This window comes from Pongo pygmaeus, chromosome 5 (genome assembly GCF_028885625.2).
Source record: "Pongo pygmaeus isolate AG05252 chromosome 5, NHGRI_mPonPyg2-v2.0_pri, whole genome shotgun sequence".
In the NCBI taxonomy this organism is placed as follows: Eukaryota; Metazoa; Chordata; class Mammalia; order Primates; family Hominidae; genus Pongo; species Pongo pygmaeus.
The window spans coordinates 87,080,012-87,103,665 of NC_072378.2; the positions used below are offsets into that span (position 1 = coordinate 87,080,012).

The 23,654-nt window shown below is 38.4% G+C and overlaps 1 protein-coding gene across 6 annotated transcripts in view; it reads right to left on the bottom strand.

Annotated features, from left to right (window-relative positions):
- RARS2 (arginyl-tRNA synthetase 2, mitochondrial) overlaps nucleotides 1–23,654 on the bottom strand; it is a 75,861-nt gene that overhangs the window by 25,007 nt on the left and 27,200 nt on the right. For all 6 annotated transcript variants that reach the window (XM_054491498.2, XM_063666407.1, XM_063666405.1 and 3 more), the window contains 4 exons: nucleotides 16,617–16,714; nucleotides 9,801–9,856; nucleotides 6,811–6,894; nucleotides 3,139–3,215 (listed from right to left, as the gene is read on the bottom strand). In XM_054491498.2, coding sequence (XP_054347473.1) covers nucleotides 3,139–3,215; nucleotides 6,811–6,894; nucleotides 9,801–9,856; nucleotides 16,617–16,714 — 315 coding nt within the window. The remainder of the gene's footprint in view (nucleotides 1–3,138; nucleotides 3,216–6,810; nucleotides 6,895–9,800; nucleotides 9,857–16,616; nucleotides 16,715–23,654) is intronic.

Genomic DNA, 23,654 nt, shown 5'->3' on the forward strand with positions numbered 1-23,654 from the left:
CCTATAATCCCAGCACTTTGGGAGTTTGAGGCAGGAGGATTGTTTGAGTCCAAGAGTTTGAGACCAGCCTGGGCAACATAGGGAGATCCTGTCTCTACAAAAAAATCAAAAAATTAGTTGGGTGTGCTGGTGTGTGCTTGTAGTCCTAGCTACTTGGGTTGCTGAGGTGGGAGAATCACCTGAGCCTGGGAGGTCAAGGCTGCAGTGAGCCGTGATTGTGTCACTGTATTCCAGGCTGGGCAACAGAATAAGATCCTGTCTCACATATATAAATAAATAAATAAATAAATAAATAAAAGATAAAAATAAAATGTCATAGAAGACAAGGGTTTACTATTTGCAAGATTAAATAAAAACTTTTGAGGTGGGGCAGAAGAAAGATAAAAAGAATAACTTTCACATGTCATGCTGCACTCTAAATCAATGACACAAGGTTCTGTATAAAAAGTGAAGTAGAGGTTCCCCTTCAAAGACACTTTCCTCCCCATCTAATTAAGGACAAATAGTGACTTCTCTTAGAAGTAAAATTTATTCAAAGACCTGTGCTAACATCCTTAAATATCTGCTAGCTGTAATAAAGAAATCAATATACTTTGTGTTCTTAGCTCCTACAATTTAGCCTAAATATCTGCCCTGGCATGCTTACATTGGTCCAAGCAAGCATTAGGTGATAGCCTGTTCCTCTTCCTTATTTGGAGGTGTTTTTACCTTTCTCAGCATTTCACAAGTTACTTCCTGCTTCCTTTGTTCTCCCCTGCCTCTGCCTCTTCTGAAAAGTTAAAGTTGCTAGCCAATCAGGACAAATACAGAATGTGAGGTTCCGTTCCAGCCAATGGAAACCAGACACAGCAGTAGGGTGGATGTGTCAAGTTATAAATGACCCTGTCTCCTTTGTTCGGTATACTCTCGTGGCAAAACTGCTGGCGAGTGTACCCTTTCTGTAGAGAGTAAAAATGGCCTTGCTGAGATAATTAAATTTATGTTCAAGTGCTATTTCTTTGTGGCACCAGGGAACAAGCATTCTATTTCTAAATAAACATTTTTACATATAACATCTGTGGGCCTGGATCTCATGAAAGATTAAGCTTGAGGTAAAATTATTCAAGTGTAAAAATAGATAAATAAATACAGTAAAAACTCCAGGCACTAAGGGAACATACTTTATTTATAGACAACCATGAAGAATTATTAATTTTTAAATTCCTCCCTATCAATAAAACTCTTAATGGGAAAGAGAGAAGAAATCTTTTGGTTAACATGATAAATCAAAATGCAGTCATTTAGAGTGCAGTATTGGCATGGACTCAGGGGAAAATGGCAAACCTTTAAAGGTCTTTAAGAACTGGAATATGGGCTAGGCGCGGTGGCTAACACTTGTAATCCCAGCACTTTGGGAGGCCAAGGTGGACTTATCATGAGATCAGGAGTTCAAGACCAGCCTGGACAACATAGTGAAACCCTGTCTCTACTAAAAAATACAAAAAAAAAAAAAAAAAAAAAAAAAAATACCTGGGTGTGGTGGTGGGCACCTGTAATCCCAGCTACTCGTGAGGCTGAGGCAGGAGAATTGCTTCAACCCAGGAGGCGGAGGTTGCAGTGAGCCAAGATCGCACCATTGCACTCCAGCCTGGACAAGAGTGTGAGATTCCTCAAAAAAAAAAACAAAACAAAAAAAAATGGAATATGTTTTTGTTCAATTTAACTGCAAAGCCAGCTGCAGGAAAAAAATCACGTTAACAGGAAAATGATGAAGCACTCTCTGTGGCTTAAGCTGGAGAAGTAAAGCATTATTTTTACAAGTGCTCTTTCTCACACACAAGCAGAACATGTTTAGTCTGATCCCCTGATCTGTCACCAATATGGCTGACTTCGTATCTGTGTTTTCACTGTGAGGCCCAGAAACGGCAGAGATAACAACAGGGACAACAAAATGGAAACACATCCCTGGAGATTGTTTGGACAGGAAGGGCTTTATTAATAAACTTCAGGAAGAACTGAAGATAAAGAAGCAAAGTATCCAAGGGACTAAATGAAATAGAGTAGATAGAAATTCACATTGGACAAAAGCCAGGAAAATGAGGTGAAAGATGTAAATGGAAAAAGCACACACAATTTCAGAGAGAAATAGACATGCCGTCCCCCATACCAGAAAAAGAACAAAAATATTCATTTTTCAAGTCTAATTGATATACAGTTATTACCACGAAAAAAGCTGCAGTACATATTAACTGACAGAAAATTGAGAAATTTCTGTGTTGAATTATTATCTTGCATGTTTATTCTAAAAAGATTCTATACCTGAAGAAATACTGTCCCAAATCAACTAAAAGAACATTTAAAAAATCTTAGATTAGGAAATAAAAATAACCTAGTAAAATAAGTGCAACATTTTCTTTCTTTCTGAGACAGGGTCTTGCTCTGTTGTCCAGGCTGGAGTGTACTACAGCTGTCCAGTGTCGTGACTACAGCTCACTGTAGCCTTGAACCCCTGGGGTCTAGCAATCCTCCTGCCTCAGTCTCCCCAGTAACTAGGACTACAGGCACAGGCCACTGTGCCTGGCTAATATTTTATTACTTTATAGAGGCCAGGTCTCATTATATTGCCCAAACTGGTCTTGAACTCCTGGTGTTAAGCAATCCTCCTGCCTTGGCCTCCCAAAGTGCTGGGATGCAAGTGTGAGTCACTGTGCCCAGCCAAAAGCAACATTTTCAATTATGTTTTGGAACCTTGTTTTAAAGAACATATTTTTTAAACCTCTGGAGGCTGGGCATGGTGACTCACGCCTGTAATCCCAGCACTTTGGGAGGCCAAGGTGGGTGGATTACCTGAGGTCAGGAGTTTGAGACCCGCCTGGCCAACATGGAGAAACCCCATGTCTACTAAAAATACAAAAATTAGCTGGTTATGGTGGCATACGCCTGTAGTCCCAGCTACTTAGGAGGCTCAGGCATGAGAATTGCTTGAACCCAGGAGGCAGAGGTTGCAGTGAGCTAAGATTGCACCACTGCACTCCAGACTAGGCAACAGAGCGAGACCCTGTCTCAAAATAAAGAAAAATAAATCTCTAGGATTAAAAATATGTTACTAAGCTACATAGTACTCTGAAAAATTTTTGAAATGTTTTCTTGCCAACTTACTTCAAAGAGATGCTGTAGAGGATTGGACTGCAGTTTTTCCTCATAGCCAAACAGCTGGAAGCCAGTTCCCAGAAGACCTACGATGATAATCCGTAAATGAAAAATTATAAAGTTGAACAATAAGGAATAGGCATGACAGGGAATAGGCATAATTCTATAAAAAGAGCAACCTGTCATATTATGTATCCTGAGAACTATTACAAAACACACTTTTACTTCTCTGACCCCATAAACTGACACGTCAAATTTAATATATTTAATCATAAATTCAACATACTGAATAGATCACTGAAATTAAGTTCACAGAAACCAATAGGTTATGAGCTCATCAAAGGTAGAGTCTAGGACTAATTTATCTTTGTACTAACAGTGCTGAACACCACCTTAGCAGACATTAAAAAATAAACATTTATTAAGCATCTCCTCTGTTGAAGTGACATCATGAAGCTAGACACTAGGCACTCAAAATTCATTAAAAAAACTGATGGAAAGTGTTTTCAAACTTTCTTTTTAAACTTGTAGGCATTAATGCGAAGACAGCAATGGTTTTGTTGTTATATTAGTTCTTAAACAAATAATTGGAGGAAAACAGCAAGGTAAAACTTGGAACATCCTTGATTATTTCTCAGGTTCAAGGTAGCCAAGCAACAAAAATCTTTAATTTGACCGTGTATAATTTTTTAGTCTTTGATGATAAATTCAGAGTTCAGGGATAGTGTTAATTTGAACCTAAAAAAAAAAAAATCAAACACCAAAAACTAACTGAGGTTGGTAAACTACATATTAAAATTCCTAGTACAGTCTGGGAGTATGTAGACTCAAGATATTCTGCATAAAGATGATCATAACTTCCGTTAGAAAGGATATATGCAGCCTGGGTTAAGAGGAACATTAGTTGGGGGGGGAGGGATAGCATTAGGAGATATACCTAATGTTAAATGACGAGTTAATGGGTGCAGCACATCAACATGGCACATGTATACGTATGTAACAAACCTGCACGTTGTGCACATGTACCCTAAAACTTAAAGTATAATAATAATAAAAAAAAAAAGAGGAACATTAGTTTTATTACTTTAAAAACCAATTTATGGCTGAGTGCAGTGGCTCATGCCTGTAATCCCAGCACTTTGGGAGGCCAAGGTGGGTGGATCACTTGAGGTCAGGAGTTCGAGACCAGCCTGACCAACAAAGAGAAACCCTGTCTCTACTAAAAAAAATACAAAATTAGCCTGGCGTGGTGGCACATGCCTGTAAACCCAGCTACCAGGGAGAGTGAGACAGGAGAATTGCTTGAACCTGGGAGGCGGAGGTTGCGGTGAGCCAAGATCCCGCCATTGCACTCCAGCCTGGGCAACAAGAGCAAACTCTGTCTCAAAACAAAAACAAAAACAAAAACAAAAAAACAAAACCAATTTATTGGCAGGGGGTGATGACTCACTCCTGTAATCCCAGCACTTTGGGAGGCCGAGGTGGGCGGATCACTTGAGGTCAGGAGTTCGACACCAGCCTGATGAACATGGCAAAACCCTGTCTCTACTAAAAACACAAAATTAGCCAGGCATGGTGGTGCATGCCTATGATCCCAGCTACTCGGGAGGCTCAGGCAGGAGAATCACTCGAACCTGGGAGGCGGACATTGCAGCGAGCTGAGATGGTGCCACTGCATGCCACCCTGGGTGACAGAGCGAGATTCCATCTTGGAAAGAAAAAAAAAAATTTATTTCTATAACTATAACAATTACCAAGCTTCAGATCTAAAGGGCTTTACTGATATACATTTTTCTATTCAAGGTTCAGTAGAAAGTGGGACTTGACTGAACACAGGACACAGGAATATACAATACTTTGGAACTTAGGAACAAGAAGGATGACTGAAGCTCTATTCACTTTCGAGCAAGAACAAATGTGATTATAACTCAGGGTGGTTGGAGCAGTGTGTGGAAAGATGCTCAGTGTTCCAAAACACAAAAATGGGAAAAGTAAGGGCCAATTCCATTTAACATTCAGCCTAATACATTTTCAAAAACTAATTATGTGCTTAGAAACTGCCAACTTTCAAATGGAGATAGCTGAAACAGCAAAATTATTCTTTAACAATGATGGTTATAATGGAAATGTTGACAGATCATTAACCATAGCAGTCCTTTAGAGAAAAAACTGCTATAACGAAATCCTGCAGCTAAAATTTAATGAATACCCTAATCACATATTTGCTAATGCCTCTGAAATGTCTAAATCGGTCAAACTAATAAAAATCAGTGCCATCTATTAAGTCTGACTATTGAGCCCAGGGCCTAGCCCTCTGACTACCAGCTGTTGTGAACTACAGGTTGATTTTTTAAATGCAGGGCATGTATTCTGATTCTTCCATAGTGAATAGTAATGGTACTGTTAACAGGTTCAAGGTCTACTCTTCTTAGAGTGCTTCTTATGTGACAAGCACTATAGATATAAAAGTTAAGCCCACGCCTTCAAGGAACATGCCTAGTAGGGCAGGGAAGCACACAAATAAGAACATAAGACAGGAGCCTTACCATATTTGAGTAGAGCTGGACACCAGGAAATTGGTGATGTGAGAAGATGGGCAAGGGTGTGTCTGTGTGTCAGAGACTGCTTTATAGAAATGATACTAGAGCTGTTTCTTAAAATACACATGGTGGTAACACCAGATATTTTTTTAAAGTCTGTATTTCACAATGTACCCCGTCCTTCACTACCATAACAACTTCATTTACCTTGCCCTCTCACACCTTGATTACTGGTTTACATGAGTTAGGAATGGTTCTGAGTAAACTCACTATATGAGAGATAATTTGTGGTAGTACTTAACTGTTTGGATCGCACTCCTCTCTTTTTCTCTTTTCCTTTTGGACTTTCCCCAACCCACTCCTACCCCTCACTGTACAGTTAAAGGGGAAGACAAAGTATCACCCTTTGCTTATCTTCTGGGCCACTGGCTATGGTAGAACAGTGGATCCTACTTCATGTAGGATGGCCCAGGGAGGCTGGATGTCCTTAGATTGAAAAACGGCAGGGCTGTGGTTGAGAAGGGTGTACACAGTTAGACTTACTTCTTCCCTGTATACTCACTTCTACATTTAACTAATAAAAGTAGGCAATTTCTCTTTATTAAAACCACAAAAGCCTATATCAGGTCTTACTCTGGGGTTTCTTTCCTGAGACAAGGTCCTGCTCTGTCACCCACGCTGGAGTGTAGTGGACTGCAGCCTTGACCTCCTGGGCTAACACGATCCTCTTACCTCAGGCTTCCGAGTAGCTAGGACTACAAGGGCATGCCACCATGTCTGGCTAATTTTTTTGTATTTTGTAAAGACAGGGTTTCGCCATGTTGCTCAGGCTGGTCTCAAACTCCTGGGCTCAAGTGATCCACCCACCTTGGCCTCCCAAAGTGTTGGCATTACAGGAGTGAAACACCATGCCTGGCCCAGGTCTTCTTTGAATGTGTGAAGTTACCTTCCCCAAAGGTAACTTGTGTGGTGAGAATTACTCAAATAAATAGAAGATTTTATGCAAAAGAGCCATTAGGAAAAAAAAAAATAGGTAGGACATACTACTTCATCCAATGGGATTCTGCCTATATTCTGTCCAGATCAAAGTTTTTACAAATTGAATTTTACAATGAAATGAAAAAATCTCAAGTGTACTTACCAAACTGCATGCCCCAATCACCAAGGTAATTTATTCTTATTACTTGATGTCCTAAAGCTTCTTTGAGGTTTGCTATAAAATTTCCTAGTAATCAATAAAGTATACAGTTTCTCATTCTTGTTATCCATTTTTGACATAAGAACCATGTACTTCTCTATTATCAAAGCATAAGTAGAAAATTCTTTTCACTAAATTTACCAACTCAATGTTTTTACTAAAACATTCATCATTGTGTTTTCATATGTGTTATGGAAAGGGAGTAAAAAATTACTTGTAGGGCAGTTATTCCAAAGAATCTCACATTTTCACAGTAACAGAACTTTCATCTACATTAATAGGATTTGAGGACACATTAGACTAACTGCTATTCTAGTCAATTTCAAGAAGAGAAAAAAAAAAAAATCCCAGTAATTAACAAGAAATATATTTGTCTGTGCCCTAAGAACCGAAGCCTCACTGTTGTATTTTCCCTTTTTGTGTTTTCTAAATAGCTCATTCTATCTCCTTTTAATCACTAACATCTACCCTCTGCATGCCTGCTCCCTAACAGCATGTAATAATCTAAGGCCTTCACTTTCCCATACTGCTGATGCTGGTTTCACACTCAACATCTATTCTGCTTTCCTTCTTGGGTGCCCTCATCTACTGCCGAGGCTGAAAACGTAAAAAGTACAATTCCCAGAGTCTCCTGTGGTTAGAGTTCCAGAAGTCTTCTAGGTTTGGGCAATCAGATACAGTCTGTGTAAGATTTGGAAGGGGAGCTACTTCTATTTTTTTATGATAAGCACAGTGGTGGGGGCTTTGTTTTTTTGTGACACCATGAACAGAGGTCCTAGTATTCCATGATGGCCACCAAAGAAATTGAAAGTATATGGGGCTGCCTCTTATGCCTGTATGGATTCTGGATGGCATGGCAGGAGTAGTGGCATTTTCTTGACCATGGCAGTGGCAGCATGGTTCTAGAGCAGTGCAAGTGATTGCAGAAGAGGCAGGAGCTCCCTTGATGACAAAGTTCCATAGTGCAGTTTTGGGAGTTATTTATGTCAGCTTAATCCAAAGCTTCCGCAGCCCTCCAACAACTTTGTAAACCATTCAATATCCTATAATAAATCCTCTCCTGCCTTTACTAAGAATGGATTTAGTTTTTTGCAAATAAACCCTCACCAATATCCATACCTGACTTAAACTACTGCAGCTATCTTCTTTTCCAGCTTCCCTACTTCTAGACTTTCCCAATCTATAAAGTCCCTGCAATTGGAACCCCAGTTTTTCCAGCTGGCACACACATGGCATATTCCTATTTTTTTCTTAGCCCCTTGTTATATCACAAATCCAATTAAACGTCTGAACCTAGACTTCTGGAATTAGACTGTCTAATTTCAAATCCTGGCTACAATACTTTGGGATCTTGGGAAAGTTACTTTTGGCTGCTGAATTTCTTCATCCATAAACCAGAGTTAACAGTATTTACCAAACTGGACTGTTATGAAATTGAATTATATAATACATGAAGACACAGCATGGTAAGTTCTCAAATATTATCTCTAACTGGTCCAAATATTTCCCTCAACTGTGAAAACAACTTTATGATACCCTACCCATCATTTACTCACTCCTATACTTTTGAATTACTCATATAGCTTTTTTTATACTGTATATTTCTTATACTTTTTCATCAAGTCCTGTCATTTCTTCTCTTAAAATGCCGCTCAAGAACAATAAGAGCTGACCCCACAACAATCTATGCCACAAGTACTAATTTCTCCAATTCTGAAAAGTATTGAAGTACAGGTTAAACAACTTTCTCTTAAGCATGCAATAGGACAGATTTCTACATTGGAAGTGAGATTAGATTGAGATAAACTCCAAAGTCCCTTCAAATTCTAATATTATATAATTTTAATTTCGGTTTTTAAATTGACCTGCTGCATGACATGTGTTAAATACATGAAAATCGTTAAGTATATTATACACTGAAGCATTACAACTATGAAGTACCATATAGTAATCTCTATTTATTGAAATAGTCTTTTTTTCCTTTTTTTTTGTTTTTGAGACAGAACCTAGCTCTGTCGCCCAGGCTGCAGTGCAGTGGTGCGCAGCTCACTGCAACCTCTGCCTCCCGGGTTCAAGTGATTCTCCCACCTCAGCCTCCTGAGTAGCTGGGATTACAGGTGCACACCACCACACCAGCTGATTTTTTGTATTTTTAGTAAAGACGGGGTTTCACCATGTTGGGCAGGCTGGTCGCAAACTCCTGACCTTAAATGATCTGCCTGCTTCAGCCTCCCAAAGTGCTGGGATTACAGGTGCGAGCCACCACACCCGGCCAGAAATAGTCTTGTTTTAACTTCCAGTCTTGAACATTCCACTAAGTGCTCACATGACTGAGGTGAATTTTTAACAAAAATTGTTATTTGTGTTTTGTAATTTTGACAAAAATTGTTATTAAGTAGAAACCTTGTCTCTACTAAAAATACAAAAATTAGCCAGGCATGGTGGCGCACACCTGTAATCCCAGCAACTCGGGAGGCTGAGGCAGGAGAATCCTTTGAACCTGGGAGGCAGAGGTTGCAGTGAGCCGAGATTGCACCACTGCACTCCAGCCTAGGCGACAAAAAAACCACAAAATAAATGAACAAAAAAATCTGAAAGGTTATACATCCCCACATAACTATTTTTACTTTTGCATCTTTCAGGTTTTCTCCATATTTATACTTATTTTTAGAAAGTTAAAAATCGTAACATATATAGCAGTTAAAATTAGTTTCTCAGTGAATCTTTTGGTTTTGAAATCAATTTTGTGTTTCCACAAAACAGTGTAACCAATGTCATCCATTTCAGGTAATACTGAATTGGCAAGAGGCTCATATAAATTTAAACTTTTTGTTTTTTGCTATTTTGTTATTTAAGCATTAAAACATTAAATTGAACTATCAAATACTTCCTCAAAGGAACGTTTAGTATTTTATGTGAAACTAAACACTTACCTATGATGGTAGAACGCAAATGTCCAACGTGAAATTTTTTGGCAACATTAGGTGAACTGCAAAAAAAAGGGGAAACATTATTTCTCTATTCTAAGACTTAAGACTTCTAAGAATCAACTAGGTCATGCCTCCATACTTTGACAAAACTGTGGAGTATGGCCTTTGGTATTAGGAGAAAGATAAGTTAAAAGTTAAAAATTTAGAGCAAAGATAAATTAGAACTCAAAATTTTGACATTGTGTTAATGAAATTGATCTTGTGACTCCTGAAGTAATAGCATTCATGTAAGTGGTATCTGCTAGTATTTACTGTATCAGAAATCAAAACTTAAAAATGTAAAAATACCCCCAGCACAATGGCTGTAATCTCATGCCTGTAATCTCAGCACTTTGGGAGGCTGAGATGGGAAGACTGCTTGAGGCCAGAAGTTTGAGACTAGCCTGGGCAACATATCAAGACACTGTCTCTACAAAATTTTTTTTTTTTAATTAGTCAGGTGGCTGGGTGTGGTGGCTCACGCCTGTAATCCCAGCACTTTGGGAGGCCGAGGCGGATGGATCACTTGAGGCCAGGAGTTCTAGACCATCCTGGCCAACATGGTGAAACCCTGATTCTATTAAAAATACAAAAAATTAGCAAGATGTGGTAGTGCACGCCTGTAATCCCAGCTATTTGGGAGGCTGAGGCAGGAGAATGGCTTGAACCTGGGAGGCGGAGGTTGCAGTGAGCCGAGATCACGACGTTGTACTCTAGTCTGGGTGACGAGAGCAAAACTCTGTCTCAAAAAAATAAAAATAAAAAATAAAATAAATAAATAAATTAGTCAGGTGTGGTGGTGCATGCTTGTAGTCCTAGCTACTTAGAAGGCTAAAGTAGAATGGTAGCTTGGGCCCAGGAGTTTAAAGTTACAGTGAACTATGATGACTGCACTTCAGCCTGGGTGACAGAGTAAGACTGTGTCTGTAAAATTAAAAAAAAAAAAAAAAAAAAATGTAAAAGTATTTATGCATAAAACCTCCCAGAACAATCAGAATGTGACTCACCACTCCAAATTCCCAATCAACACATTTATCACTCCCGTGTGTGCTCAAGAAGTTGTAATCAATCATTTAACACAGCAAATGCTTCTAGAGCACTCACTACCTGACAGGCACAGCTTCACACACTTCACGGGCATTAACTCATTTAATACTCATGTGCTTTTATCTTTCATTTTACAGATGAGGGAACCGGGACAATGAAGAGAGATGATGAAGCAAATATGGCAATATCTTGATGACTCTTGAATATGTGTAATGAACATATGGGGGTTAATTATACTGCTCCCTGTTTTGTGCATGTTTGAAAATCTCAGAAGTTTTTCAATATTTAAAAAAAGATAAATTAACTTGAACATAGCTGGTTAAAAGTGGTAAAACTAGAGCTTAAATTCTGGTCTGTCTCCAAAGTCTTGTTATACACCCTTAAGAGTACTACAATTTAAAAACTTGATCCTATGGACATGTGTGCACAATTATGAAATTATGAAACTACACAGGTATTTAATCATTGTTTAGAAAGAAAGTAAATGTCATTCTAAAGGCTTAAAAAAAACCTTCCATTTCCAGCCAAAAGAAGATCGGATTTACTCTTCTGCCTTTAAGTAATCAGAAAGCCAGAAAAACAGATGAAACACTGATTTTATGAAACTGGACAATAGTCAGTGAAGGACTGTGATGTCTGAGAGAAGAGCAAACAAGGGGAGTCCTAGCGCTACACCACATTGCTGCCTTACTAGTAAATTTGTTGGATGTAGCTAAAGCAGAAAAATCTATAACATGAAATGTTTATATTAGAAAAAAGGTTTTAAATCAATAATCTGAGCTTCTCCTTTAAGAAACTAGAAAAAGTAGAGCCAACTAAATCCAAAGCAAGCAGAATAAAAGAAAATAATATAAATAAAAGTAAAGCAAAAAAAAATCAATAGAAATAAAAAACCCCAGAAAAACAGCTCTATACCATAATTGTGGAGGTAGTTACACAACTTGCATATCTTTGCCAAAACTCATCAAATTATATGTTTAAACATGGTGAAATTATATGTTTAAATAAGTATTGTTTGTAATTATCCCTCAATGAAGCTGATTTAAGAAAAAAAAAGAATAGAATACAATGGAACAATAAAAATAATAAGCCAGCCCTGGATGCATTCATATTAAAGGAACATAAAATACATTATTTAAGAAAAAAAAAAAAGCAAGAAGTGAAAACAATGTAAAATATGTATAGGCTGTTTACAAATGTATAGAACATCTCTAGGAGGGTGAATAAAACACTGATATTCGGATTAATAGATACCCACAGAGGAAACTGAGATGGAGAAGAGTTTTCCTTTTCATTAAACATCTCTTTGTAATCTCTGAATTTTTAAAAAACTAGGTATTTATAATGTCTGTTAAGAAAAATGAAAACAAAAACAAAAACAAAAAACACTTTCACAGAGCTTTGCATTTTCCCTCCGGTATTAGAAAAATTGAATCTATCCAGGTCTTCAAGTTTTGGCAAAATGTCCCTTGAAATCAACAATTTGCTTCTCTCTGATACCATATTTCTACTGAGAAGGGACTACAATGAAATGGAAAATACAAATTCAATTCTTTTGGCAACTAAAGTAGCTACTATGAATTATAATTTGGGCATCTTACTGGGACTTTTGTTAAATTACTTCATGTAATTTCCTTAATTTTTGTAAGAAGGGATAGATAACATCACTCTTGGCCGGGCGTGGTCGCTCACGTCTATAATACCAGCACTTTGGGAGGCCGAGCTGGGTGGATCACTTGAAGTCAGGAGTTTGAGACCAGCCTGACCAACATGGTGAAATCCTGTCTCTATTAAAAATAGAAAAATTAGCTGGGCGTGGTGGTGCATGCCTGTAGTCCAGCTACTCTGCTGGGGAGGCTGAGGCAGGAGAATTGCTTGAACCGGGGAGGCAGAGGCTGCAATGAATCATGCCACTGCACTCCAGCCTGAGCGAGAGAGCAAGACTCTGTCTCAAAAAAAAAAAAAAAAGATTACTCTTATTTTCCAGATAAGAGGCCAGAGAAATAAACTGTCCTGTCCAAGATCACTGAGCCAGTTACTAACAGTCAGAACTGCTACCCTGACCTCCAAAATTCTCATTTTACCAGCCAGAGGTCTCCAATCTGTTTTGTGAGAAGGGTGTCTCACACTTGGGAGCAGCAGGAGCTGGGGAAAATCATGCTGAGAAAAGAAAAGAAAAGAAAAGGCTACCACTGCTTCCCATGATCTTACAGAGCTGATCTGTACAAAATAGGAGAGGCTGACTAGAGAGAGATTAGCGAGGAAACAGTAATTAGCTTCAAGTCTTACACCATCTACCACGGGGAGTCCAAATCTATGATGGACAGCCATTTATTCTGTACTTTATCACACTACTCCTAAATCAGACAAAATATATGACAACCTACACTACGTACCAGGGAGGCAGTAAAAGTTAAGTATACAGGTTTCAGAATCAAGAGTTAGCTCTGTGAACCTGGGCAAGTTACTTAATCTAGTATTATTATAGTCAACTCAATTTAGGGAGAAAGTTTCTGGAGCACAGTGATCGTATCTCTTGTTTTCTGGGGAATGTTGCTTGGTCTGTTCAGGATACTACATATTTTAAAAATTCTCTTCTCCCACCTCTCTCATTTTCAGAAGAAATCCAAGAACAATTTTCCTGTCCCCACCTATTTTGTCTCTACTTTGAAATCACAACAGCAAGAACTACAGCATCTGGAAAACCTCTAAAGGAGAGAGAAGCAATGGTCTCACAACAATGCCACATGTAAACTGTCAGAGGCAAAGATGGCTGCTAGAAGACAGGCTCTGCCTTCATCAGCATTCAGACACTCATTTAAATTCCAGCTTTCCTTAACCGCTTTAGAAAAAAGCTAAGAGAGGCAAATCCATAAGCAAATTAACTGCCATACAAAAAGCCTACAGAATACAACTCACATAGAACAGGTTATTTTTAGATATTTTTTAAAAGCATAAACAAAAAGGAGCAGTATATGGGAAACCAAAACTTAAGAGTAAAGCCAGGGAATCAATGAGTAAGGAAGACTGAAGCCACAGTATTTCTAGAGCTTAGCTGGAGTAAAAAGATGGTGAAGCTGAAAACAAAAAAAAAAAAAAAATGCAAAAGAAGGTAAGTAATGGTGGCAACTTTTCAAGTTTTAGGAAACTTTATAATGGCATTATTTCAAGGATGAATGTATGGTAACAGGTAATATATTACCTCCCTGCTGATTTTCCTTTACTTGCGGGTTAGGTAATTGAAAGGGGTTTAAGAGTAATATGGTAATGAAGTGCCTCCCCAGTGAAGAAAGCAGTATGTCCATTAATTTAAAGACATGAATGAAAATAATCAAAGATGACCACAAATTCTTTCCTTCTCTCACCATTAAGAGATGTACTCTATTTTTCTTCCCTTGAATCTGGGGTGATCTTGTGACTTGCTTTCATCAGCAGAAAGTGACAAAAATGATGCTGTGCCTGTTCCAAGACTAGATGATTTCACTATCTTAGAGCCTTGAGTACCTTTGTAAAGAGGTCTTGCTACCCTGCTGGAGAGACAATGTGGTGGGAGAGAGAGAGATGCCTGGCTAGAGAAGTAAATGAGCCACTTTTGATTTGTAGCCCCACTAGTCTCTAGATGACCACAGTTACGTAAGTGACCTCAAGCAAGTAGAAGAACCACTGGCCTGAAATACCCCTCTCTCCCCATTTCCTAATCCATGGTGTCATAAGTACCAAAATGGATGTTGTTTTAAAACACGAATCAGAAGTTGGCATTTTTTTTTCTTGAAGAGCCTGAGAGTAAATATTTTAATAGGCTTTTGGGCCATCTGATCTGTCGCAACTATTCAACTCAGCTCTACTATGTTCAACTGCCATTGCAATATGAAAGCAGCCAATGTAGATGATGTAAACAAATGTGCACAGCTGTGTTCCAACAAAACTTTATTTGCAAAAACAACTGGCAAACTGGATGTTGCCTATGGGCTTAGGTTTAACAATCCCTACATTAAGGTTTGCAGCGGTTTCTTATTCAAGTGGAGACAAAACAAGCAAACTTCCTTAGGAGATGGCCTTAGTGTAGTTCCTCTCTAGTGTGAGGATGACTGTAGGAAGTCCCTCTACTCTTTGTGATGCAACAAATATTTAAACTCAACTTTAAAAATCATAATTGTGGTGTACTGGCAGTTTTAGAGTCATTCATAATATGTGTCTACTCCATAGGAGTAGAAGCTTAATCAGTAATTGGTCCTTATTATAAATTCATGAGTTTGCTCTTAGAGGGTCTGCCTTCTTTAAGAAGACAAGTCAGCGGCAGACAGTACACATGCATAAAACCCGCTCTTTCTCTGATTGTCCAGGAGCTAATCATAACTAAATTTAGAAGCTATTAACATAAACTGCAATAATGACTTAGTAAACATGAGATAATACTTCCCATATCAATTTTAAACATCTTCCACAGACATAAATACTTAATAAGACAAAAGGCTCTTAGCAAGTTCTATCTTTCTAAGTAGAAAAACAGTTCATCAAGACTGTTCTTCAGCTTTAGGAAGACAAATGCAACATCTCCGATAATTTCCTAGAGTTGTCAGTCTGTCGGCTGTACAATGAAAGTATTAGTTCTTAGTGTTCCCCTTTCTCTCTTGGTTACCTCTAGCAGTCCAAATATCAGACAGTTATACTGACAGCATGTTAGAAAGTTCTATGAAGACTATTTAGAGGCACATTAAAACTTCAAGCTATTTTTCTGGTAATTAAAAAAATACATTTATTACAAATACTAAAAGACTTGTTTCTCTGGTAATCAAATTACTTAAAAAAAATTTTTTTTTTGACACAGGGTCTTGGTGTGTCTTACCTGCTAGAGTGCAGTGACAATCACAGCTCACTGTAACCTTGAATTCCTAGGCTCAAGCCATCTTTCCTCCTCAGCTTCCCAAGTAGCTGTCACTACAGGAGTGTGCCACCATGCACAACTAATTTTTCTATTTTTTTAAGAGGTGAGGTCTCACTATGTTGCCCAGGCTGGTCTCAAACTCTTGGCCTCAAGTGATCCTCCCACCTTGCCTTCGAAAGTGCTAGGATTACAGGCTGAGCCACCATGTCTGGCCACTTTAAAATTCCTAATATGGTAGTAACCATTACCTCTGCCTTAACAGTCTATTAAAGTAAATAACTAGTCAGGCGCAGTGGCTCACGCCTGTAATCCCAGCACTTTGGGAAGCCGAGACGGGCGGATCACGAGGTCAGGAGATGGAGATCATCCTGGCTAACACAGTGAAACCCCGTCTCTACTAAAAATCCAAAAAAAATTAGCCGGGTATGGTGGCAGGCGCCTGTAGTCCCAGCTACTCAGGAGGCTGAGGCAGGAGAATGGCGTGAACCCGGGAGACGGAGCTTACAGTGAGCCGAGATCTCGCCACTCCAGCGTGGGCGACAGAGCGAGACTCTGTCTCGAAAATAAATAAATAAATAAATAAATAAATAAAGTGAATAGTTCTTCCAAAAAAGTAATTGTTAATAATTAAAAAAATAATAATTATTAGACATTTTTGGAGGTCCAAAAATACATTTTTTATTCACAGTTCAATGATTGATTCACTGTGATTTCAAGAAATAACATAACTGCACTGGTTTTCAAGTTTTCCATATGTTATTTATTAAGACCCCCAAATAATGATGGTAATAACACTCCTCTGCCGAGTCAACTTGATTAAGCAACACATAAAAGGGGTGCACCCTCACCTGAATTCAACCACAATCTTCTTCTGGGGAAGCCCAGAGAAAAGTTCACTTTTTAATCCATATTTTGAGCCATCTTCAATTACTTGTTGTAGCACTGTCTGAAAATTAAAGGAGTGTAATTTAATGAACAAAAATTACAACGCTTTTAATTACTCTGTTACTGAGAATTAAATGTTGCCAACTTGTTCATTCTAATTTATGGAACTGAGAATTTCTTAGCATCCTCAGTGGCACTACCTCCAGCACCACTTTTCTGGTTACTAATGCTAGTCATAGTAGTAACATGAGTTAACATTTACTAGGGTTCTGTGCCCTTTTATACTCCATGTCTATTCATTCTTACAGTAACCAGTTATGTAGGTATTTTACAGAGAAGGAAATTGAAGCTTGGTGAAGTAACAACCAAAAGTCCCACAGTAAATATTAACAACAAAACCAGAAGCACCATCTAACACTTATTGAGTTCATAGTGTGTGCCAGCCACTATTCCAAGCATTTTACATTTTATATGCATTAACTTACTTACTCCTCACGACAGCCATAGAGATAAGAACTATTTTAACAAAGAAAGAAAGAAAAGTACTGAGGGATTAAATAGTGCAGAAAAGAACTTTTCCACTTCACAGTTAACCTGTTAACTGCTGCACGCTGCTGCAGCTTTTGTGATATTAAAGACCACAAGTAATGGTAGGAAAAAGATAAAAATGTATAATGCCTATTGGCTACACAAGTGAGAAACAAGGAAATCCCACAGAAACTTCCCAAACATATTCCAGGTTAGTTTTTAGTTATTAACATAGAACTATGATATATAGTTCACAAAATTCATATTTTATTTTTTGTTAATGTTGATGAACTTTTGTTTACTCATATTAGTTGGTTTTGTTTCCCCAAATGCATTATATTTTACTTTTATTTTTATATTTTTCAGACAGGCCTTACTCTGTCTCCCAGGCTGAGTGCAGTGGCGCAATCATGGCTCACTAAGCCTCAATCCGACTCAAACGATCTTCTTACCTAAGTGATCCTACCACCTCAGCCTCCAGAGTTGCTGGGACTACAGGTACATGCTACCACACCCAGCTAATTAAAACAAAATTTTTTTTTGGAAGGGCACAGTGGATCACGCCTGTAACCCCAGCACTTTGGGAGTCTGAGGCAGGTGGATCACGAGGTCAGGAGATTGAGACCATCCTGGCCAACAAGGTGAAACCCCACCTCTACTAAAAAAATTAAAAAAAAAAATTAACCAGACATGGTGGCATGCGCCTGTAGTCCCAGCTACATGGGAGGCTGAGACAGGAGAATCGCTTGAACCCGGGAAGCAGAGGTTGCAGTAAGCCGAGATCGCGCCACTGCACTCCAGCCTGGGTGACAGAGTGAGACTCTGTCTCAAAAAAAAAAAAAAAAAATTTTTTTTTTTTTTTTTTTTTTAATAGACAGGGTCTCTTGCTCACTCTGTCGCCCAGGCTGGTCTTGAACTCCTGGGCTCAACTGATCCTGACACCTTAGCCTCCCAAAGTGCTGGGATTATAGGTATGAGCCACCATGCCTGGCCCCAAAATGCATCTTGAGTCTTAAAAGTGTGGTTTATGTTGTGAAAAATTTTATTATTAAAGAGTTGGTTAAAATGGTCTCTAAATGGAACAAGCAGAGAAGGGAGCAGCAGCCAGTACATAACAATCGACATTTAAGAAGCATAAAGTGCTAGGTCCAAGACCAGGTGCTCCTACAGTACCCGTTGTCTTTAAGCCTCATAATCTTAAAGATGGGCAACATTTCCCATTTAATGGATGCAAAAACTAGGTTCAGAAATAGTATGTATGTGCACAAGGACGTAGAGAAAATAATACTCTCTTGACTCACATTGTGCAATAAGAAACAGATAAAGGATTAATACAATATATAGACAGTATACAGAATAGTGTCTATCATAAACTAGGGTCCCAGTATTATTAGTCCAAGAATATATATGACAAGAACACATCAGTAAGAAGAAATCCAGATTCAGATTATTCTAAGTTGAAAGTCTACAAATCTTTCCCACTTCTCCTTTTTATGTAATGAATGGTAGACTCCACAACAGTTAATCATAGTAAGTTAGAATTCTCTTTAACAATAACCCTCTATCTACTGATTTATCTGGCACAAACAACAAAAAGGCAACGTTAATAATTTTTTAAAAATTGAACATTTAAGATAAGGCTGAAGTCCCTTTCGATCATCTGTCCTTATCCTAATTCCTTCCCTCCTTCCTCAGGAGTAAACACTTTTCAAACATCATCTTACCTGGTGACTACTCCCTTCTTGCAACTATCCTCCTTCCTTGGTTGTAAAGACAAAATTCTCTATCAACTTTTGCTTCTCAATTTCTTTTGTAGGCTCTTCTTCCACCATCTGCCCTTGACTCTGCACTCTGTGCTCCATTCTTGCTTCTAGCTTTTTATTTTACACTTTTAGGTGACTTAAACCACTCCCTTAAGATTTCAAATACTTGGCCGGGCATGGTGGCTCACACCTGTAATCCCAGCACTTTGGGAGGCTGAGGCAGAAGGATCACCTGAGGACAGGAGTTCAAGACCAGCCTGACCAACATGGTGAAACCCCGTCTCTACTAAAAATACAAAAAATTAGCCAGGTGTGGTGATAGGCGCTTGTAACCCCAGCTACTTGGGAAGCTGAGGCAGGAGAATCCCTTGAACCCGGGAGATGGAGGTTGCAATGAGCCAAGATCACGCCATTACACTCCAGCATGGGCAACAGGAGCGAAACTCCGTCTCAAAGAAAAAAAAAAAAAGACTTCAAATACTAATTACTTAATTTCTCTAGTGCTACAGACTGGATATGCTTTTCAGGCATTTCACAGAAAATACACTTGTTCTTCCATCTACACTGTCTATTTCCACAAACTGCACTACCACTCACCCAACTAACCTACTCAGAAACCTAGGAGTCCCTAACACTTAACCTTATTCCCTCAACCTCTGTAATCAATCACCTGTTAATCACTGGGCCCTGTGTGTGTTATCTCCTAAACATCGTTACAGTTATTTAATAACTGGTTCCTCTGCCCTGGTTTAGGCCCTCGTCTGTCAGCTATACCACTGCAAAAACAACACCTACAGTAATGCACCAAGTAACAATGTGTCAGTCAATGATGAACCACATATATACAATGGTGGTCCCATTAAGACTATAATGGAGCTGAAAAATTCTTATCACCCAGCAATGTTGCAGCAGGTCATAATGCCTAGTGCAATGCATTACTCACATGTTTGTGGTAATACTGATGTAAACAAACCTACTAGGCTAGGCTGCCAGTCATATAAAAATACAGCACATACAATTATGTACATCACGATACTTGATAATAATAAAGGACTGTACTGATTTATGTATTTAATCTACTATATTTTAAATCATAATTTTAAAGTGTACTCCTTATACTTATTAAAAACAATTAACTGTAAAACTGCCTCAGGCAGGTCCTTCAGGAGATACTCCAGAAGGCACTGTCATCATAGGAGATGACAGCTTCATGTGTGTTACTTCCCCTGAAGACTTTCCAGTGGGACAAGATGTGGAGGTGAAGACAGTGATACTGATGATCCTGACCCTGTGTAGGCTAAGGCTAATGTGTTTGTGTCTTAGCTTTTAACAAAAAAGTCTAAAAAGTAAATTAAAAAATTTGAAAAAGCTTACAGAATAAGGATATATTTTTGTACAACTGTATAATGTGCTTGTTTTAAGCTGTTATTACAAAAGAGCTGAAAAGTTAAACAACTAAGCTGAGATATAAAGAAAAATAAATAGAAGAAAAAAGTTTAAAAAATGAAAAAGTTTATAAAATAAAAATGTTACAGTCAGCTAAGGTTAATTTATTATTGAAGAAAGAAAAATATTTATTTTTTAGAGACAGGGTCTCTAGCCAGGCATGGTGATGGGCACCTATAATCCCAGCTACTTGGGAGGCTGAGGCAGGAGAATCACTTGAACCTGGGGGGCGGAGGTGGGAGCTGAGGCTGTGCCATTGCACTCCAGCCTGGGCAACAAGAGTGAAACTCTGTCTCAAAAAAAAAAGAGACAGGGTCTCACTCTGTCACCCAGGCTGGAGTACAGCAGTGTGATCTTGTACAGCAGCATGTTATCCTAGCTCATTGCAGCCCTAACACTCTTGGGCTCAAGTGATCCTCCTGCCTCAGCCTCTCAAAGTGCTGGAATTACAGGTGTGAGCCACCATGCCCAGTCAAGAAAAATGTTTTTTAATTTTTATTATTTTATTCTGAAGTTATGATACAAGGAAAAATATTTTTTATAAACCCATTGTAACCTAAGTGTAACATGTTTATAATGTCTACAGTAGTGTACAGTAATGTCCTAGGCCTTCACATGTACTCACCACTCACTCACCCAGAGCAACTTCCAGTCCTGCAAGCTCCATTCATGGTAAATACAGGCATAGCATCTTTTATATTTAATACTGTATTTTTACTGTACCCTTCCTATGTTTAGACATGTTAAGATACAAATACCACTGTGTCACAATTGCACAAATACAGTATTTGGTATTTTACATGATGCACAAGTTTATAGCCTAGGTCCGTGTAGTCAGTTTTATCATCCAGGTTTGTGTAAGTATACTCTATGATGTCCCATAATAACAAAACCACCTATGGACACATTTCTATGAATGTATCCCATTGTTAAGCAACACATGACTATATAACAAAACAATAACACCTAATTATCTTTTTACATAGCACAAACATTCAATTGAGTCTGTTTTATTCAAACCCTTCAATGATTTGAACGGTTTAAGAGATTTTTAAATTTAACTTTTTCTTTTACTTTTGGTTAAACATGCAAAGTTTAATTTGGCAAATTAAAAAGCGTGAAATAAAATGATGTTATCCATTGTGTATTTCTGAAGCATCCCTAAGAAAACAGGGTTTTGTTTGAATTTTTCCTATTTGGTTGAGATCATACTTTCTTTTTTCCCTTTTAACAATTAAATATTATTTGAAGTTACAGTTTGTCTTGAAAGTACTGCAAGCTACTGACAGGTAGAAGTTTGGTACCAAAGTGACAGTTCTTTGCAATGCCATTATGGTTATTTCTCAAACAAAGATATATTAATTCTTTGTTGGTCCTAACAAGAGTCGAATTTTTTCTTGATGTGATCTGAAAAATCCATTAAATATGCAAATGATGGCAGGGCGCGGTGGCTCACGCCTGTAATCCCACCACTTTGGGAGGGTGAGGTGGGTGGATCACCTGAGGTTGGGAGTTCAAGACCAGCCTGACCAACATGGAGAAACTAAAAATACAAAATTAGCTGGGCACAGTGGTGCATGCCTGTAATCCCAGCTACCTGGGGAGGCAGAGGCAGGAGAATCGCTTGAACCCGGGAGGTGGAGGTTACAGTAAGCAAAGATCGTGCCATTGCAATCCAGCCTGGGCAACAAGAGCAAAACTCTGTCTCAAAAAAAACCATGCAAATGACCACCATCTGAGACCTAAAACTTATGGTGTAAACCAACTTACTGCACTGCCAGTTGTATAAAAGTATAGCACATACAATTATGTACAGTACATAATGCTTCATTATAAATGACTATGTTAGTGATTTATGTATTTACTTTTAATCATTATTTTAGAGTATTATCCTATTTATCAAAAAATGGACTGTAAAACAGTTAAAATTATAAAACTAGAGATCCAATACGTGAGAAAAACAGATGCTATAAGCTTGAGAAAAGAAAAATAGCTCAGAGTAGTCTCAGCTATGTGAGGTATGCAGGCCCAGAAAGACATGCATATCAGACATCAGTTATGCACAAACTCTTCCTCCTATGGGTGGGGACAATTGTTTTATGTGATTTTGTTCCCGACTAGCTGCCTCACACATTATCTTCATGTTACTGGAATTTGTGACACAAAGAAAAATATACAGCCTATCAATAGCTTACATTATTTTAATGTAAATTCTGGTTAACAACTCAAACTCCCTCTTCTTTCCCTTTAAAAATCCACTTGTAACTGCTGCCAATCAAAGGGTGTATTCAGGGCAACTTGAATCTGTGCTCCTCAGCTGCAATCCTCAAGCCTGGCCCAAGTAAACTCTCTACTTACATTAATTTTGCCTCAGTTTCCTCCTTTTAGGTTGACAGCCAAATGTAGAATACATAAAGTTTTCAGTAAAGAAGAATTATCATTAAAATTGTAACACAAAGCAGAGGTACATTCAATAGTCTTTTTCTGAACATGAGTGCTCACTGCTCCAGGATCTGGCTTTACTGTGACACTGAGCAGGGCAACTGTAAGCAGTCTGCTTGCTCCTTTAATGAAATTCCCACTAAGATTCAGATCCTCAATGCTGCAATATGGAAGAATTCCCATGTGAGAGAGTAGCTGGACTTCAAAGCCCTGACTCTTGTCCCTTCAATGTCAATTGAGAAGGATTTGGGAATATTTTTAATAAGTGAGCTAATGGGTATCCTTAAATCAGAAAAAATTCTGTAGTTTGTTAATTGAAATAAAGCTTGAAAATTCATGGCCATTGAAATTTTTATTTTGAGACAAGGTCTCACTCTGTCACCAAGGTTGGAGTACAATAGCACAATCACAGCTCATTGCAACCTCAAACTCCCAGGCTCAAGCGATCTTCCCACCTCAGCCTCCAGAGTAGTTGGGACTGCAGGTGCAAACTACCATGTGTGGCTAATTTTTAAATTTTTTTGTAGAGATATACTGCCGGGGCTGGTCTCGAACTCCCAGGCTCAAGTGATCCTCCTGCCTCAGCCTCCCAAGTGCTTATACAAACCTAGATGATACAGTCTACTACACGCCTAGGCTGTATGCTACAGCCTATTGCTCCTAGGCTACAAACCTGTACAGCATGTTACTGTACTGAATACTGTATGCAACTGTATCATAATAGTGTCTGTATACTTAAATATATCTAAACACAGAAAGGTACAGTAAAAATATGGTATTTTTACTATCATCTATATACGTTGTGTATGAAATGTCATTATG